This window comes from Chrysemys picta, chromosome 3 (assembly GCF_011386835.1).
Source record: "Chrysemys picta bellii isolate R12L10 chromosome 3, ASM1138683v2, whole genome shotgun sequence".
NCBI classification, from domain to species: domain Eukaryota; kingdom Metazoa; phylum Chordata; order Testudines; family Emydidae; genus Chrysemys; species Chrysemys picta.
In genome coordinates, this window is record NC_088793.1 from 113,522,908 (window position 1) to 113,543,137 (window position 20,230).

Consider the following 20,230-nt stretch of genomic DNA (forward strand, 5'->3'; position numbering starts at 1 on the left):
ATAATTTTTTTCTCCAAACAGCTACATCCTCCAAAATATACATCCAGTGATGGCAAATGGGTAAATTCACTGTCTGTGTGAGAAAAAGATAAACAGTGTTATGTAAACCATAATACAGGTCTTAATTATCAAAGTCCTGTTTAAATTATTGTCTGTTAAATATTCCAATACTTTTAAGTGGTTTATACAGGATAATATTGTGGCAAACTCCTTAAATAGATGTTCAGTTGCCTGCTCTCACTGTTGATCATCAGTTCAGATGCTTTGGTTAGTCCTTAAATTGCTTCTCTAGTACACTTATCACATATTAGTTTTTCTGAAAATGAAAACCAATTTGTGATGTTTGAAAAATTTACCTGTCATTTAGCCCAGGGACTAAGCCTGCTAATGTGAGTGAAAAATGTTTGTGCTGCCACATATACTACAGACTACACTCCTGCAATTTAATGGAATGAAAAAGTTGTGTTCTGCATTTAACATAATCTTACTTAACACGTTTTAAAACATGTAACTTACTACTTGGAGTAGCCTAATAGGAAGAAGAAAAAAAGGTTAATATCTTGTTCATCACCTGTGAAATTCATTAAATACATTAATCAAATAAGCTACTAATGCATCTTGTGCTCTTGTTATATCTTCTTCCCCTTTCTTGGCTTCACTTTACTTTTTTTTTTTTTTTTTTTCATCTGAGTAACTTGTTTTATTTGTCCAATTCTTTTGTTGGTCGAATATAACTGAGTGAATATTTGCCAAATACCAGTTAAATTAATAATATATAAAATACACCTCTACCTCGATATAACACTGTCCTCGGGAGCCAAAAAAATCTTACCGCGTTATAGGTGAAACCGCGTTACATTGAACTTGCTTTGATCCACCGGAGTGCGCAGCCCCGCCCTCCTGGAGCACTGCTTTACTGCGTTATATCCGAATTCGTGTTATATCGGATTACGTTATATCGAGGTAGCGGTGTATTTGATTAATTCATGTATACAATCAACATTTTTCTGCTATTCAACCAGCCTTAGTAATTGCACTTTTCAATGAAAAAATAATAAATGCAATACACAACACTCTAAATACTATACATTTCAGGGTTGTGGCTTTGGGGGCTTTGGCAGCACAGAGTTTTTCACCCTGGGTAGCAGGCTTCATTCTTGGGATACTGCATATCAGGAAGCCTGGGGATCAGTTTGGCATACTCTCTTCCCTGGCTCCACTACATATTTTCATCTCCCATTTCTTTCTTCTGCCTCCTCATTTCTCTCTATTGTACTTATATTTTCTGGTTAATTCCATCAGTATGTCACTTGCTTATTCAGGCTTGGGTTGCAACAGTTTTGATACCTGTTTCTGGAGGGCAAAAATTACTAGTCACAGATCTATATGAAAGCTAGAGGGATAGTAGGTAGAAACTGTTTAGGGGTCTGGAAGAGATGCCAAACCTTTTCCTCCCCTGTTGTATCAGGCTTTGCTTAGGAGGTGTCTGAAACTGAAGCTCCCCAGCACCCCACTTAGAGCTACAAAGCAGCATTTTTCTCCACTTCCTGTCTTCTGGCTTTTATGAGGATGCTGTGTGTGAGTCTTTACCTTGCCCCTCTGCCAGCCTCCTGGCTGTCATGTTTGGGGGATATCTCTGTTACTCTCCTTTGGCTTTCTGGATGCTGTGAAGATATTTTTACTGTTCTACCTTTCTAAACCCTTCTAGCTTGCCTTTCTTTTGGTTTTTTCTCCTCAGCGAGTAGTTTTAGTACCTTCTGCTTCCAGCTTTCCTAAGTAGGCGTAGAGTGAAACTGACTTAATTCTTGTAAATTTTGTGGCTGCTCACAGGATTCTGTATATACCGTATATACTCGTTCATAAGCCGAATTTTTTTAGTAAAAAAGGGAAGCATCAGAGAAGGGGGTCGGCTTATGAATGGGTATAGAGAAGGAGAGGTGGGACACAGCCCCTCCCCCCAACAGAGGGGGCAAGGAGAGGCAGCAGAGCCAGAAGGGAAGAAGTGGGGCCAGAGTCTCTCTGCTTCTGGCCATGCTGCTCTCTGCCCGGCCTCCGAAGCAGCTGCAGCTCTGGGGCTGGCATCGCCCGGCCCGCCCACCGCAGCATGCTGTGGCTGCGCCGCTCGGCCCCGCCCGCCTGAACACGCTATGTCCGTGACACCCGGAGCAGCTCCGGCCAGGCCAGAGAATCCTCCCCTGGCCCGCCCCAGCTAAGGTGGGAAGGGATGGGATGGGGAGAGTGTGGGGATCCCGGGCTAGTGGTGGGTGAGGGGTGGTCACAGGGGTTACTCCTCTGACCCTCAGCTTCTCCCCCTCCCCCCCCCGCAAAAAAAAATTTCCCCACCACTTACTGACACTTTTGTTTACGCTCAAGGTAAACCGTCTCAACCTCCCAGCGGCTTATCCTGATGGCCCGGGAGCCAAAGTTTGCCAACCCCTGAATTATAGGGTCGGCTTATGAATGGGTCATAAAAATTTTCCATTTTTACTTATCCATCGTGGGGGGAGGTGTTGGCTTATAAATGAACCGGCTTATGATCGACTATATACAGTAATTAAAAATGACCGTATTCTGGTCAATTTTCTGCATCTTGCAGTTTGAAAAAAGTTATGAACAACAACAGACACATGGGAGCTGTCTGCATAGACAGAGGAAGACAGCACTGTATTAGCTAATACTTCCTGTTTAGAAGTCTCTTTTTCACAACTATAAGAGCTAGGACATTTTTTTGAAATAAAGCTTAGATTCAGTAGAAATTGAAGAGACTTACCTGGAAAACTTTCTTGCTCTCCTTGGGGAAAATTAAAAAAAAAAAAATCTCTGGTTATATTTTCTTTTCCTTTCTGGTTTCATTCAGCTTCTTCTTTCCTGTATTATTGATAATGGTGTCTCTCTTTTTGTGTTTTTACAGTGTTTGGTTTCTCTTTTTTTCCTTATTCCTGTATTTTCATATTTTATATGACATGAAATATGTCTAATTATAAAAAAGTAAAATCTGTTTCACATCCCAGGGACATTTATTAATATCCCTTTTAAAAGGGAAACTCAGTCTAAAATAAAATTTGAATTATTCTACTGCATAGAACAAAAATTTAATTATAAGTCTTAAATATAAAAAAAAGCAAATAAACTTAATTTGTATATTTTAATTATATGTACTCTAAAGATATAGTTGAAGGAGATTTCCATTCTTGGCTCTGATCTCTTGAAAGAAATCAAGGTGGGAACTTTTCAAGTGCAGTCGCTTCCTGGAAGAAGCACATTATGTCAGTGCTGTAATGCTTTATCCACAGTTGGTGAAGGAGTTCCTGAATTGCTTTTTGCCTGTTTGACTCTCCTGGCATCTCACTAGTTCACCAAAGATCAGAACCTATTCTACATCAGAGTATCTCTTCTTTCTGTAGTGTTTTCACTACAAGTATTCTTAACTCTTTTAATTCTCATCTCTTAACTCTCCAGGAGTTTGAAATCCTGTGTGTGGTATCTTTTAAATAGGAAAGCTTATTTATTTATTTATTTATTTTATTTAAGTTACTTTAAATATATTTTCATGCAGCATTTATTTCCCTGTCATCTATCTACTAGTTTGCCCTCAAGATTTGGACATTTTATTTTGAGTTGATGTTTTTGGCCTTAGTGGCCTTGCTTGTTTGTACTTGGGGATGAAACTTTTTCCAAGACAAGTTCTTATTGTATATGCTTTTACTAATGGATTTTTATGGGAGTTCTTTGCTTCCTGAGCGATTCAGGAACTGGTAGGGATCATTCCAGATGGTACTGGGAGTTGGTCACCTTATGGGTGAATGATGGGGGGGGCTTGCGTTGAAGTTTCATTATTTCAGAGATGTGTGTCTACTGCAACCAGGAGCATGCCTCCCAGCCCAAGTAGACAGACTTGAGGTATCTTTGCTCAATCTGTGAGCTAAAAATAGCAGGTGGATGTTGCAGCTCAGGCTAGCCACCTGCGCTCCGACCCAGAGGGATGGGCAGGCTTGAACTCTGATGGCTAGTCCAAGTTGTGGCCAGGGCTGCCATGTCCACACTGGTATTTTTAGCTCACTACGTTGATCAAAGTCAGCACAAGTCTGCCTGCCAGGGCTGGGAGTCATGCTCCATACAGCAGTGTTGGGACACCCTGAGAGGGCCAAAAACTTTAGAGCTTCTGCCTTTCTCTTACTGTGAGCCTGAGCCTCAAGAAAGGGAAATCTGTGATGCCTTCAAAGACTCAGGACTGTTATAAAACCAAAACTTGTTTTTTCTTAGTTATTAATATTGTGGCATATTTCTTCCCAAACTTCCTGCTACTATTACCTGTGGATTAATAAAATCTTTTGACGTGTTACCCTGGGCTAATTATAATACTTACGGTACAGTGGACACTATTTGAAAAATGGAGTAGCATTCTATTGAGGAATTGCAGGCCATTATATAAATCAGTGTCCTTTTTTATCAAGAGGGAGCATTATCTAGTAGTTAAATCAAGCAGTTTGTGTCAAGGAGATCTAATTGCTATTCCTGCTTCTGCCGCATACTGTCTGAATTTGGGCAAGTCACTTACGAATGTCAGATTTTCCATTTAAAAATTGAGAATAAAATAATCAGTGGTGTGAAGTCTAACATTCATAAAGCATTTTTGAGATTCCCCTGAATGGAAGGTGCTGAAGAAATGTAGACTATATTTCTAGTTTGTAGCAATTAACCCTTTGAGTGCATGTGCATATCAGTGTAGATGGCTGCAGCAGACTTGCTAACATTCCATCATTTTTTAAATAAAATAGTTTTATTTAACTGGTGACCTTAGCCCAACTTTCTCTAAATTGGAGGCTTCCTGCTCAACCTTACAATCTCAAACAAGAAATCAATAGTTGGGATTTTTCCTGCGCACTCATGTACCTTATTTACATCTCAGAAGCTCCTCAATGCCCAGGCAGTGATGCTGTAGTCACCTGCCATGGAACCCTCTTGATTATTTTGCTTCCCCCTTGCCGTTTAAACAATACCTGAGCTGGTGGCAGTCAATAACAAAAGTGTTAATGAGATTTCAAGACAGGATCTCAGAAGGGACTTGAATCATGGAAACCTTTTTGTGACCTCTAATGGAAAGATCAAAGTACAAATTTAGGAATATTTTTCCTAGTTGGCCACTCATAAAGATTTATTGGATTTCAATTGTCTAATTCAATGGGAATATGGATATTTCTCACCCCTTACCTGTCATTAGTAAATTAGTGTTTTTTGTTGTAGGTTTAGTTATAATTGATCTGTGGAACTAACAGTTTGTTGTGATAGCAGGATAAAGGCAGCTCAGCAAAAATATGAACCTCCATGTCCTTATGGATATTTTGCAGTAATATTCCCAGAATGAAAAGTTGAAAAATGGAAGTAACTTTAATAAGAACAGTCCCATTACAAGCTTAAGAATTTGGGTTTAGATTACTAGATCTTGGGTATAATTTTCAAAAGTGCCTATTGTATGAGTCTAAGTCCCATTTTCAAAAATGGCTTAGGTGCTTTTTAAATTTTTTACTCCTTGTTTAATGTGAATAGCTTCATAGAGCACTTCATTTTTAAAACATTTGTTTTTGGTTTAAACTGCATATCTTTTTGTTATGTAAGTGACTGGCTGTGAAGTATACTGTTCATTCCAGTTGTTTTTAAGATACTTTTGTGATTACATGAATGCTTTTTCGGAACACTAAAGAAAACAAGGCTAAATAATCATTTAGCAATAAAGAACTTGATCACAAGTTAAACAAAAAATTTATTGACTGAACTGGTAATGTACATGAATGTAAAATGGCAAAAGCATTTATAATTCAGTTGGGAGAGCAACAAAGATGTAACTGTTTTGATGTGAATTCTCGTGTGGGCTGGCTAAGACCAAATGTCAGAATCCTAATGATGTAGGAGTTTCTTTTAAGAGGAACATTTTTCTCAAGACAAATAGTGAAACAGCACTTGAAAATAAATTACAGTTTGTCAAATAGGCAAATATATTGTAGTTTCTCACTTGTAAGTGGTCTTATTCCTTCCTGTGTATGTAGAGGAACCATAAATGGTTTGTTAGCAGAACAATGTACTTTATATTCAGTATTAAATGAGAGATTGACAGTATTCTTTCAGGAGTGGCAAAAGTATTCAACAAGCTCCATTTTCCCGGGGGAGGGGGGGAGGGAGGGAGGCAGATCTTTGGAAAATGAATATAAAATCTTCAACATCTTACAAAATTGAAAGCATTTGATAATTTTTAGAAAAACTTGTGGTGTAGCTCAAAATTCAATGTGTTTAGATACTGGTCAAAGCTTAAAATGAAGCATAGTACAGGTTAAAGTATGCATAATACATGATTTCTTGCAATTTATGAATTCATTTATTTTACATTTTGTGTCCTTGCATAGACATATCATTATAAAAAAGGAATTGTGCTTTCAGTTTTTTGTAAATAAAACTCTCCTTTTTTCAGAAAATGGAATAATCAAATCAGATAAAGTGTATGAAGTAATGTTGGCTACAGACCGTTGCCACTATGCAAAATGCAACCCTTATATGGACTCTCCTCAATCAATAGGTAAGAGAGCATCTATCTAAAATGTCTATCCTCACTTTTATAACAGAGTATGAGTTTGGCATGTGTGATAAGAATATGAAAGTATTTTATTTTAAAGAAATGCTTGAAAAGTTTTTATATGGGAGGAGTTTTAGTTCTTCATAATTAGCTGATCCAGCCTTTTTTAATTTGAAGATTTGGCTAATATAGACTTCAGTAGCCCATTTACTTAGTGACGCCTCTTGGAATATATTATAGTCCTCTAGTCAATATTGTCTTTCATTTTGTTACCAGGTGCAGTTAAGGTGATGGCTTTACTGTATAAAACTCTAAATAATTTGATCTGGTTACATTAGAGATATTCTTTCTCTTTGAACAATACTGCAGTTGAGGTCAGCTGATGTGGGTACTTGACCTAAAAGGTTAAATAAGAAGGGACTGCTGGCAGGGCATTTTTCAGTGAAGGATCGTGAATTCTGGAACTTACTTGCTCCCACCCAGAGCCTTTAATTATTTTTCTTTTTGGGAAATGAATCAAAGTGAATCTATTTTTTCTTCTCTTTTTCAGCTTTTATTTTGGCTGATGGTGGGATTATCTAGGGTTGCCATATTTTAATTTTTAAAAAGGAGGACATTCCATGGGGCCCCGGCCCTGCCCCAACTCCGCCCCCTCCCCTAAATGCTCCGCCCCCTGCTCCTCCCCCTCCCCTGCTTCCCGCAAATCAAATGTTTGCGGGAAGCCTGAAACAGGGAGGCAGCAGGTAAGCCAAGAGGCTCTGGCCCCGGCGTCTCCCACCTGGCTTGGCTCGGGCCCTGGGGCGCCGGCCCCCGGCCAAGTGCCCGTGCCCCCGGCCGAGCACCGCGCCCCCGGCTCCGGCCCCAGCCGAGCACCGCGGCGGTCCCCGGCCAAGCACCGCGCCACCCCCAGCCCCGCACTCCCGGTCCCTGCCGAGCACTGCCGGCCCCGGCCCGGTCCCGCGCCGCCGGCCCCAGCGGCCCCGGCTGAGCACCGCCGGGCCCTCCCTCCCTATTTTCCCGGACATGTCCGGCTTTTTGGGATTTCCCCCCCGGACGGGGATTTGAGGCCCAAAAAGCCGGACATGTCCGGGAAAATCCAGACGTATGGTAACCCTAGATTAGTTATAGTACATTATTCATTAGTCCATATTGAACTTTCTGTATATTCCTACATAAACCAACTTTGTCTTGTGTGCATCTTAAAAATCAAATTAAAAATTGACTTGATGTTCCCTAAGTGTTAATGCATGCAATACAATTCTCCCCCATTCATTCCCCTTATATATATGCATGCTGATTTACAGGCAAACAGACACCGTCCCTATGTCAGGGAGTTTGTAATCTGGTGCAAAAACGCATACAAAAAATTATGAACCAGGATTGGCACATGGGAAATAACAGTGGAAAGGGGAAACACTGCTCTTTGGATGTAAATATTGCATAGGCAGCTTTCATGCAATATAGCTTTACAAAACTAAAGGTTTGTATTAAACTAAAAATAAGATGCTAAATGAAAGAGAGTTTGGAAAGATATAGAAACTTTCCTCTTTCTCAGCACCCGTCATTGCTGTATGTACTGACCAGTTGGGGAAAGTAGCAGAACTTTTTTTTTCACTTTAGAGTTGGGCATGTCAGACCTTCTTGTACCGTGATTTTGAATACAGTACTAATATAGAACTACACAGCTAGAGCAGCTGTAGTGTCTCATTTGAGGGCTTGCATATGCAATGTTTCATACACAAGTTGGATAGGAATGTTATAACACGGATAGCTCAACTCTTACATCAGTAGGTTTACCTCTTTCTTGTTTTACAGGTTTCCAAGCAACTATCAGTGCCCCACACATGGTAAGCATTAGATTTATAACACTGAATGGTTAATGAAGATGATTAGCAATCTAGTCACTCTCCAGAATAAAAGTATACTTATTCCAACAGCTTTCACTATCTATTGGTAGTAATGTTGGAAACTACTGTAATCTTGCCTGTACTTCTGTCTATCATTATATGTGAATTCAACCAGGTGGAATTGTTGTAATTTATTTAATCTTTTCTTTTGTCAAGAGAGAAATTATACTGAGATGTGAGACCTTTGCCTAGTGATTTGAGACCCAGACAGTTCATGGCTGAGTCTTAACAAGTAAACACGAGGAGTTCTTCTTTGAGTGATTGCTCCTGTGCATTCCACAGTAGGTGTACGTGCTCGCCACATGCACTGGTGCTGGAAGCTTTTCCCTTAGCAGTACCCGTACTGGGGGAGCACCGCGGCGACCCCTAGAGTGGTGTCTGTATATCGTGCTATAAGGGGAGCCATGGGCTCCCCCCACCCTCAGTTCCTTCTTGCTGCCAGTGAAGGTAGTCAGAACTTTTGTGCTCTAGCTCTGTTGCAGCCCTTCTTCTCGACCTTAGTGGTACCATTGTAGATCGTTCTTCAGTTGTTAGAGTGGGCTTGGGGCATGCCCCGTGCCCCAGGGTTCAAGTCATGCGACTCCTGTCACCGTTCTATGCCCAGGAGCGACCCTCACGCTGAGTGTCTTCGCTGCCTGCGAGAGACTCACACCAGCGACTGTTGCAAGATCTGCAGGTCGTTCAAGCCAAGAACCAAGAAGGAGAGAGACTTCAGACTTCGAGCTCTCCTGATGGAATCGGTGCTGACCCCGACGCTGGTACGGAGATCGGACTCGGTGCTGGCCGCCGCATTGTCGGTACATAGCGAGGCCCCTTCGACTAGTCGGCGCCGCTCTCCCTCCAAAAAAGCAAGGGAACGGTCCAACCTCACAATGCCTCAAAGGCTCCGATTCGTGTGGAGCGGAGCAGCCCGGTACCGTCAGCCCAGGCATCCCCACCAGTATGGATGCCGTCGACACTGGAGGCGGTGAAGGCTGCGAAGGACATTCTCTGCCTGTCCCGAGCTCGCAAATGGGTATGGGCCCTAGGTTGTGAGGCAAGCCCCCTTTGGGTGCCCACCAGACCCCTCCGAGCAGCCGCAGTTCCCGCTCCGAAGATCGTTCCCTGCACCGCTCGGCGCGCAGCGGCCGCTCTTCTGACAGTTCCCAGCCACCCTCGACGCCAGCCAGACCGTCCGGGCCACCGTCGGGATGGGAGTCGCTGGGACCCTCTATGCCGCCTGCCAGCGAGCGTAGGCACCAAGAGAGGCACCGGGAACACTCATCTGCTAGACGTGGGTACTGTAGCCGCTCTCGACGGGACACATGTCGGTGCTCCCGTTCCAGCTCCTGCTCGTCTAGACGTCATGCCAGAGGCTTCCCTCGGGGTACCTCAGCATCAGGGCACTGGGCTTAGGCACATGGGATGCTTCGGACCTCGGCTGGGGAGCCCACATGGGGGACGTGCAAACTCAGGGAGTGTGGTCGGCCCCGGACTTGCCCCTTCACGTAAATGTCAAGGAACTCAGGGTGGTACGGTTGGCGTGCATGGCTTTCCTCATGCACCTCCGCGGCAAGGTGGTCAGAGTCCTCTCAGACAACACCGCCGCCATGTACTATATCAACAGGCAAGGTGGTACTCGCTCCCTAGCCCTCTGCCGGGAAGCCCTGAACCTTTGGGAGTTCTGTATAGCCCACGATATCTCCGTGAGGGCGGCTCACCTCCCGGGCATCTGCAATACGCAAGCGGACCGCCTCAGCAGGGTCTTCTCCCCCCAGTACGAGTGGTCGCTCTACTCAGAGGTCACTCAGCAGCTCTTCCAAGAGTGGGGAGCTCCCCAGATCGACCTGTTTGCAACCCGTCAGAACCAGGGTTGCCCCCGGTTCTGCTCCAGGGGAGGGGTGGGGGAAGGCATGATCTGTGACACATTCCTCCTGAGCTGGTCGGGCCAGCTCCTATATGCCTTTCCCCTGTTCCCCCCTCATCGCCAAGGTCCTTCAGAAGGTGAAGATGGACGAGGCGAAAGTCATTCTCGTAGCCCTGGTGTGGGCCCGCCAGCACTGGTACGGGCCCCTCCTACGCCTCTTAGCGGCCCCCGTGAGGGCGCTACTGCTCCGCCCGGACCTCCTCTCCCAGGACGGGGGACGCCTCCTCCATCAATCTGGCAGTGCTTCACCTGACAGCGTGGCTGCTCCGTGGCTGAATGAGAAGAATAGGTGTTCGGCGCAGGTAAGGTGAGTCCTCCTAGAAAGCAGGAAACCGTCCATGCATCGGACGTATGTGGCTAAGTGGTCCAGGTTTGCCAGGAGCGGGGAGTGTCCCCCTCCGCAGCACCTCTCCAGTTTATCCTGGACTACCTCTTATCCCTTACGGCCCAGGGACTGGCACCTGCCTCGGTCAGGGTGCACCTGGCGGCCATATCGGCCTTTCACCCACCGGTGCAAGGCCACTCGGTCTTCTCCCTCTCGATGACCTCCCATTTCCTGAAGGGCCTTGACCATTCGTTCCTGTACGCTAGGCCACCCGTGCCGCAGTGGGACCTCAACCTGGTCTTGTCCCGTCTCACAGGGCCCCCATTTGAACCCCTGGCCACGTGTTCCTGGTCGCACCTCTCGTGGAAGGTGGCCTTCCTCGTGGCAATCACGTCGGCCCGCTCCGCCTTCCATATGGAGCAGAGCATCTTCCTTCCTGTGCTCTGTCCCAAGCCCCACTCCTCTACCGAGAAATGCCGTCTCCACACGCTCGATGTGCGTAGGGCGTTAGCTTTTTATCTGGATTGGACTAAGCCATTCTGGAAGTCCTCTCAACTCTTTATTGCCTCGTCCGAGCGGGCAAAGGGACAGCCTATCTCCACCCAGCGGCTTTCCCGCTGGATCACCTCGTGCATACACACGTGCTATGATCTGGCGGGGATTCCCCCACCACCGGTCGTCAGGGCACGCTGTACGAGGGCTCAGGCCTCATCAGCTGCCTACGTCGTCCATGTCCCCATCCAGGACATTTGTAGGGCGGCCACTTGGGCCTCAGTTCACACATTTACTTCGCATTACGCGATCGTCTCCTAGTCTAGAGATGACGCTGGGTTCAGCAGGGCGGTACTTCGTCCCAAACTTTCATGAACTCCTACACCTCCAGCAGATATTGCTTGGAATCACCTACTGTGGAATATACGGGAGCAATCACTCAAAGAAGAAAGGAGTTACCTGTTCCGTAACTGGTGTTCTTCAAGATGTGTTGCTCCTGTCTATTCCCCGCCCTCCTTCCCCTCTGTCGGAGTTGTCCGGCAAGATGGAACCGAGGGTGTGGGGAGCCCATGGCTCCCCTTATAGCGCAATACACAGGCGCCACTCCAGGGGTCGCCGCGGTGCTCCCCCAGTATGGGTACTGCTAAGGGAAAAACTTCCGGTAGCAGTGCACGTGGCGAGCACGCACACCTACTGTGGAATAGACAGGAGCAACACATCTCGAAGAACGCCAGTTACGGAACAGGTAACTGTCCTATATTTCAGTGTATTGATGATGTATCACAGATACTAAAGTATTCTCAGATCTTTTATTTCATTATTTGAAATTAAGAATTAATGTGGGTATATTTAGCCCATATAGTATTTTATTTGCGAAATAAAGTTTGTGGGAAAGTACAGTAAACATTTTCATAGCTTATGCTCCATTTGTCTTTCCCTAAAGTTACCTATTAGAATTCAAAGGGTAGGGTCTAATTCAAACTGTCTATTTTGAAACTTTGGCTTTTTTATATCTGAAAAAGTTAAAAAAAAATGTTCAGAGGTGTATACCAAGAAATGAAGAAATCACAACAATAGTAGGTATGTTCTTCAAGTGCTTGTTCATGTAATTTCCAATCAGCTGTGCATGCGCTGCGTGCACGGTTGTCGGAAAGTTTTTCCCTTAGCACAGGGGTTCTCAAACTGGGGGTTGGGACTCCTTGGGAGTCGTACGGTTATTACATGGGGGGGTCGAGAGCTGTCAACCTCCACCCCAAATCGCCTCTAGCATTTATAACAGTGCTAAATATATTAAAAAGTGTTTTTAATTTATAAGGGGGATCACACTCAGAAGCTTGCTATGTAAAAGGGGTCACCAGTACAAAAGTTTGAGAGCCACTGCCTTAGCAGCTCCTGTCAGGTTGGCTGTGGCGCCCCCTGGAGTGGCGCCTTCATGGCACTCTATATATGACCCTGACGACCTGACCCCCCGTTCAGTTCCTTCTTACCGTCCATGATGGCTGTTGGAACAGTGCTTACTTGCTCAGCAAGCGCTCCCTTAGCGTTCTTCTGTTAGTCATTACGGTTTATAGTTAGAGTTAAAGTTAATTTAGTATAGTTAGTTTAGATAGTAGGTTGGGAGCAGGGTCTCTCCCCAATCCTTAACCCCGCTCGGACGCTGGGCATCCCGTGAGCCCAAGGCTTTAAACCCTGCAGTGCTTGTAATAAATCTATGCCCATCAGTGATTCCCACTACACCAAACGGAAAGGTATAAAATCTGTAGGGCTTTTCGGGCAAGAACCAAAAAGGAGCGTGATTTCTGACTAAAACAACTGTTAATGGAATCTGCTGTCCACCCACAGCCGGCTGCGGACCTCCAGGATCTGGCACCAGGCGCGTATGTACGGAATGTTCTAGCATCTGTATGCCAGAGCTTCCTCGGAGTCTGATGCTGACTCATACTACTTGAGGCGCAGTCCCAGAGGCAACGAAGGAGGGCGCCACCGGCCTGGCAGCTGCAGCCCCTGGCACAGTGGTCCTTTTAGATCCGCTGGGCTTACCATCAGGCCCAGGGTACCTTTTCAAGGGGGTCGAGGTTGGTAGTATCAGAACACCAGCCACCCCACTCTCCTAGGGACAGGCCTACACTCAGGGATCCGAGGCCACTCTGTCTGAACCGCCCCTTCAGGCTCAAGTCGCAACAGAGGCGACCCCAACACGGGACCAGCTGCAGAGTCAGGCTACAGCATCCCAGGCTGTAACCCCCACTAGGCCGTGCACTGACCAAGAGGAGGTCAGGGAGCCGGTGGGGCAGGAGGACCCAGTACCCCCTCTGGCCACCTCGTCCTTTTCCCCTGGTGAAGCTGTGGCGGGGCGTCAGCTTCGGCCACTCCTCTGATTGACCATAGGGCACATCAGGACCTCCTTAGGCAGATTGCCCGCAACATGGGGTTGCAAGCGGAGGAGGTGGTCAAGGCCGAGGACCCCATGGTGGACATGCTCACTACCAAAGTCCATCACGGGTAGCTCTGCCTCTGATCAAAACTGTTCAAAACAATATAAAGACCTATGGAAGACCGCGGCCTCAATTCCGCTGACCACCATGGGTGCGGAGCACAAATACTTTGTCCATTCCAAGGACTATGAGTACTTATTCTCACACCCAGAGCCATGCTCTCTGGTTGTGTCGGTGGTTAACAGAAAGAGTGTCAGGAACAGCAAGGACCAGCCCCCAAATCTAAGGAGGCAAAAAGGTCTATTCGGTAGAAAGGTCTATGCCACTGGGGGCCTCCAGCTGAGGATAGCTAACCAGCAAGCTATAGTAGGTATAACTTCAATTCATGGTCCTCCATGTTGAAGTTCAAAGAGCTGATCCCTGTGGACTCTAGGGCTGAATTATCTGCCATCATAGAGGAAGGGAAGGCGGTAGTGGGAGCCCATTTTTTCCCCCCCATGTCGAGAAGCTCTCCAACTATGGGAGTTCTGCATAGCCCTCTCCATTTACCTGGAGGCATCCTATCTCCCAAGAGTGCAGAACGAGATAGCGGATCACCACAGCAGATTGTTCTGCAACCATAAATGGTCCGTCCGTCCAGATGTTCTTCATCCCATCTTCCAAAGGTGTGGATTTCCCCAGGTCGACCTGTTCACCACCCGGAGCAACAAGAAGTGCCCAATGTTCTGCTCCTTCCAGAAACGCAGCCCGGGTTCAATAATGGATGCGTTTCTGCTACCTTGGGAAGACCCCCTCATGTATGCCTTCCCACTGGTCCCACTCGTACACAAGGTGCTGCTCAAGATCCGCAGGGACAAAGCGGAGGTGATTCTGCTGGCTCCAGTGTGGCCCCGTCAACATTGGTACACCACGCTTCTGGAGCTGTCAGTGGACTCCGATCAGGACCACGGTCACTGCCACTACCCAGTCCTCCAATCCCTCCAACTCATGGCCTGGAAGCTTCCTGGTTAAACCGCATGGAGCTCCTATGTTCGGAGTTGGTAAGGGAGGTTCTACTTGGTAGCAGGAAACCTTCCACCAGGGCTACTTATCTAGCCAAGTGGAAGAGATTCACTTGCTGGTGTGCCCAGCAACACACACCTCCACTCCAAGTGTTTATACCATTCATCCTGGAGTACCTTCTGCATCTCAAAGCACAGGGCTTAGCTGCGGCATCTGTCAGGGTGCACCTTGCTGCTATCTCAGCCTTCCATCCAGGAACGTCTGGATGTTCTGTGTTCACTAACCCCATGGTAGGACGTTTCCTCTAGGGCTTGGAATGTCTATAGCCACAGATTAGGCAACTGGTTCCCGCATAGAACCTTAACCTGGTCCTCACCAGGCTAATTGGGCCTCCTTTTGAACCACTGGCAACTTGCTCCCTGCTCCGTTTGTTGTGGAAGGTGTCTTTCCTGGTGGCCATCACATCAGCCAGGCAGGTGTCTGAATTAAAGGTTCTAACCTTCAGCCCACCCTACACGGTCTTTCACAAGGACAAGGTGCAGCTCAGGCCTCATCCAGCCTTCCTCCCCAAAGTAGTGTCACAATTTCACAGTGGTCAAAACATTTTTCTACCCATCTTTTATCCTAAGGTTCACACCAGTACCCAAGAGCAGAGGCTGCACTCACTGGATGTTCGGAGAGAGCTAGCATTCTACATTGAGCGCATGAAACCGTTCAGGAAGTTGAACCAATTGTTCGTGGCGGTAGCAGGCCAGATGAAAGGACTCCCCGTCTCATCTCAGAGAATGTCTTCCTGGATCACATCCTGCATCCGCACATGTTATGAGTTAGCTAAGGTCCCAGTCCCAACTCTTACAGCACATTCCACAAGAGCACAAGCGTCGTCGGCTGCGTTCCTGGACCAGGTCCCGATACAAGAGATCTGCAGGGCAGCAACTTGGTCATCAGTGCATACATTTACGTCTCACTGTGCTATCACCCAACACTCCAGAGATGATGCAGCATTTGGTAGGGCAGTGCTCCTGTCACCAATTCCTTAACTCCGACCCCACCTCCGGGGTAGAGCTTGGGAGTTGCCTGATTGGAATTGACGTGAACAAGCACTCGAAGAAGAAAAAACTTGTTCTTCTGTTCTTCGAGATGTGGTGTTCACATCCATTCCAATACCCACCCTCCTTCTCCTCTGTCGGAATAGCCGGCAAGAAGGAACTATAGGGGGGTCAGGTCAGCAGGGTCATATATTGAGTGCCATGAAGGCGCCACTCCAGGGGGCTCCACAGCTGACCTGATGGGAGCTGCTAAGGGAAAACTTTCCAACGACTGTGCATGTGGCGCACGCACACCTGATTGGAATGGATGTGAACAACACATCTCTAAGAACAACAATTACGAGAAGGTGAGTAGCCATTTTTTCCAGAATCTTAATGTAGATCCATGTTTCTCACACTGTACTAAATTTACCATTGGTGGCACTTGTCCCACAAACAGAGGGCATGGAAGTTTCTTTAAATAGAAAGGTAAATATAATATCAGAATAAGAATCTGTTATAACTACGCTGATTAGAATTATGTAAGTAGTGCACCAAGTATTTCTGAATTCTTAGGTTTCAGAGTAGCAGCCGTGTTAGTCTGTATCCGCAAAAAGAACAGGAGTACTTGTGGCACCTTAGAGACTAATAGTTCATTAGAGCATAAGCTTTCGTGGACTACAGCCCACTTCTTCTTCTTCTTCTTCTTCCACTCTATATGCATCCGAAGAAGTGGGCTGTAGTCCACGAAAGCTTATGCTCTAATAAATTTGTTAGTCTCTAAGGTGCCACAAGTACTCCTGTTCTTTTTTCTGAATTCTTAGTGGAACATTAAGTTTTTAAAAGTTTGACAACAGCTAGTCTGCATAACAGTAAATCAATATCAGTAATTGTCCTTAGTGTTCAGCCTAAATTCACTGAGTCCATATTGCCTCTCTAGTCCATCACATAAGCAAGGTAGAAAGTAAAAATATGCATAAAGTGTTTATGTGCAAACTATTCCTTTTTTAGCAGTAGTATCCAAAACTAGGATAGTGCAACTGAAGACCTCTGATGGATTAAAAAAAAAAACAATATAATGTACTTTGTATACAAGTTTTTAATAACTTACACATTCATTGACAACTTAAAATTTATTAAACTGACTTTTTTCCCAAACTTACTAAAGGTGCTACTCACATATTTGAGTTCTAATTGTACACTTCAACCATTTTCAGCATTGCAGTATTGAGTTGTGGTTAGAATACTTTGGTTCTTGTCTAACTCAATAGGCTGATGGGATTTTGTTCTAAAATCTCCTCTCAAAGGTGATGGAAAAAGGAAAATGTGTATATTTGAAAGTTTTGCAGCGTTAAATAGGCTATTTGCCACCAAGTGAAAATTATAATGAAGAGTTACGATTTGGTATAGGAACAGTGATTATGGTAGGGCACTCTATAGTTAAAGGTCAAGTTATATCGGCCAATAAATGAAGGTAGTGCTCTGGTACACTCTTTCCTGGTCTACATGCCAAAATCGTAGATTTCAGTTCTTACTGTAGGTAAGTAACTTCAACCCTTTGGGAAAGGAGGGTAGGTTTTTAACACTACTCTAAGCTACATTGCTGTTGGTACCTGCTACAAAGTCAACAGAACCATGAAGCTACTTAGAGCTACAAAATAACAGAGTAGTTAAAATTTTCTCCTATGTTCCATACCTTCCCATTTTTTTTTGTTCTTTCTAAATAAATGCTACTTCTGTTTTAGGTCATCAGTTTACTATTAAGACTAATTGATCTTTTCATTGAAGAAAACTAATACTGCTATTGTGACTGACCTCTAAAACTAGTTGCATAATTTTTCCTGGGAGTCTGACAATCTAGGTGAGACATAGCAGTTGCTAAGACTAAATTCAGAGTTGGGTTTTGTGGCATGAAAAATGGAATGGGAAGGAGTATTCCTTCACTATCAGTATTCCTGTGATGGGGTAGAGAAGTGAAAGGACTAGACAGTGATGGATCTTCCCACCCTGCTCCTAAGCTCCTGTGCCGCGCCTGGATGGGGGCGGGGATGGGGATAAATCTATGTCTCCTGAAAATCCGGCCCCTCATGCAGAAGAACCGCATTAGTTCTGCTTCAAGAAGGCCTTTTACACACATGGAGGAAGCGACAGAGTTTGTCCTTTAGTGCACAAAACAGAAATTTGACTTGTGAAAAAAATGATTAGTCTTGAAATAATCTTATGCATGTGAGCTGTTCAACTAGATTTCTGATGCGTTAGAACAGGGGTCGGCAACCTTTCAGAAGTGGTGTGCCGAGTCTTCATTTATTCACTCTAATTTAAGGTTTCGAGTGCCAGTAATACATTTTAGCGTTTTTAGAAGGTCTCTTTATATAAGTCTGTAATACATAACTAAACTATTGTTGTATATAAAGTAAATAAGGTTGTTAAAATGTTTAAGAAGCTTCATTTAAAATTAAATAAAATGCAGAGCCCCCCGGACCGGTGGCCAGGACCTGGGGAGTGTGAGTGCCACTGAAAATCAGCTCGCGTGCCGCCTTTGGCACGCGTGCCATAGGTTGCCTACCTCTGCATTAGAACCTTAACTTAAATGGAGAACATGCTAATGTAAATATAAAAATTATAGGCATCTGGAGAAAACTGAATTTCTAAATATCTGACGTTGTTATTGTGACAATAATACCTTCAGCAAAAGTATTGTTCACTCTCCATGTTGATGGGTAATCTCAAATTAAATTCATACAGTATTGAAAGCATATACCACACCAATTGTAGTATAAATACCTAGATGCAGATTTTTATAACTGGAGTATATATGTTGGTCATGTTAATGATTGCTGAAGTAGAGCCGTAGTCTCTTCTACTTTCAAAGGCTTTTGAAGTCACCTTTTCTTGTGGGCTTAAAATAAAAGAACTCATAGCCTTCAAATTCTTTCTTTTATTTGATTGAATTGCATGTGGCCAACTTAAAAATACGGCTTTGTGGAATTGCATGTGGCCCCAGATTCTTTCGTCTGCTTAGTTCAGTGCAAAGAGAACTGAAACTAATTGTTTGGAGAAACCCTCTAGAGAATTCCCTTCTGTAGGGGGAATCTCTGGTTACTGTAAAACAGGCAGAGCTGGCTATGCTGTCTTTTGTACCTGCTATGCCTCTGCCTTCTTCCACAGGAGTGAACTGCTTAGTATGAGGGGGAAAAGAGGTGGTAGAGGGGCTGGCAGAACAAGGCTCCACTTTTTCCAATTTGCTGCAGTTAACTTTAGGAACATTATGCCAGTAGTATGAATAAAAGCTGCCCCTTTTGCTTTAATTAGAGCTGGTCCGAACAAAATCAGGGAGCAGCAGTTGGCTTCCTGACAGCCACTTCTCTGCTGTACCTCAGCTGTGTACCGATGCAGCAGAGAACTCAGCTAATAAAATTAGGCATTATATGGACCTCTTAATTATGGATTTAAAAACAAATTATAGGATAACATTGCTCATCATGTAATTATCCATAAATGATTTTTTTTCTTTGTCCCAGATTCTTTGCTTCATGAGTTTTTGGTTGATACAAGGTGGCGTGTTAGGTGTGTGGCAGCCATCAGGGAGCTCTTTATGGCTTCTTTACGCTGGCTCTGTGTTGGTGCTATATAGGTTAGAGCAGGGATAGGCAACCTATGGCACGCGTGCCAAAGGCGGCATGCGAGCTGATTTTCAGTGGCACTCACACTGCCCGGGTCCTGGCCACCAGTCCGGGGGCTCAGCATTTTAATTTAATTTTAAATGAAGCTTCTTAAACATTTTTAAAACCTTCTTTATGTTACATACAACAATAGTTTAGTTATATATTATAGACTTGTAGCAAGAGACCTTCTAAAAATGTTAAAATGTATTACTGGCATGCAAAACCTTAAATTAAAGTGAATAAATGAAGACTCGGCACACCACTTCTGAAAGGTTGCCGACCCCTGGGTTAAAGCAACCTATGGGCTGCTTCTCTCGTATTCCAACTGTCAAATAGTTTCCAAGAGACTGTGCAAGCTGAGGATAGCTGGAGCATAGCTTACATTAACCACCACCTGTGCCAGCACACTTCCTTTGTATGTTGCAGAATTCTCAGCTGGCTACATCTTTCTGGCCTCTGTACCATCAGAGTTTTACGAAGGGTCTAGAATGCAGTGCAGAATCTGTATCAATGATTTTATTTAAAAAATAACCATATGCTACAGACCTAAAAATAGTGAGATGGCATAGTCTATATTTTGTTGTTAGAGGAAACAGTTGAGAACAATATGTGTTAAAGTTAGATGGAAAAGCATCAAAATAATTTTCTTGCTGTGGTGCAGAAGAACACTGACGTCAGTTTCCTGTAACAACACTGGGTTGTCATGTATAACCTGAAATCTCTGAAAAAGTGAATATGCAGTGGGTAAAATGAAGCTTTAAAATAGTACATGCCCTTTTGTTTTTCTTTGTCAGCATGCATATGCTCTAGAACTACTATCTGAACAGTTACATGAAGGAGCCAAAGCCCTTGATGTAGGATCTGGAAGTGGAATTCTTACAGCATGTTTTTCACGAATGGTGAGC

At 44.7% G+C, this 20,230-nt stretch overlaps 1 protein-coding gene across 6 annotated transcripts in view; it reads left to right on the top strand.

The window, feature by feature from the left end:
• The window catches only part of PCMT1 (protein-L-isoaspartate (D-aspartate) O-methyltransferase), a 59,946-nt gene that overhangs the window by 16,302 nt on the left and 23,414 nt on the right, over positions 1–20,230 (top strand). For 4 of the 6 annotated variants that reach the window (XR_010600119.1, XR_010600120.1, XM_005280449.5 and 1 more), the window contains exons 2-4: positions 6,464–6,568; positions 8,381–8,412; positions 20,120–20,224. Coding sequence is in view for 4 of the 6 variants with exons in the window: in XM_005280449.5 (XP_005280506.2) it covers positions 6,464–6,568; positions 8,381–8,412; positions 20,120–20,224 (242 nt within the window). In the remaining 2 variants the exon portion in view is untranslated. Of the gene's footprint in view, positions 1–6,463; positions 6,569–8,380; positions 8,413–11,930; positions 16,029–20,119; positions 20,225–20,230 lie in introns of those variants that run through there. The other 2 variants (XM_065590341.1, XM_065590342.1) reach the window with 2 other exon arrangements.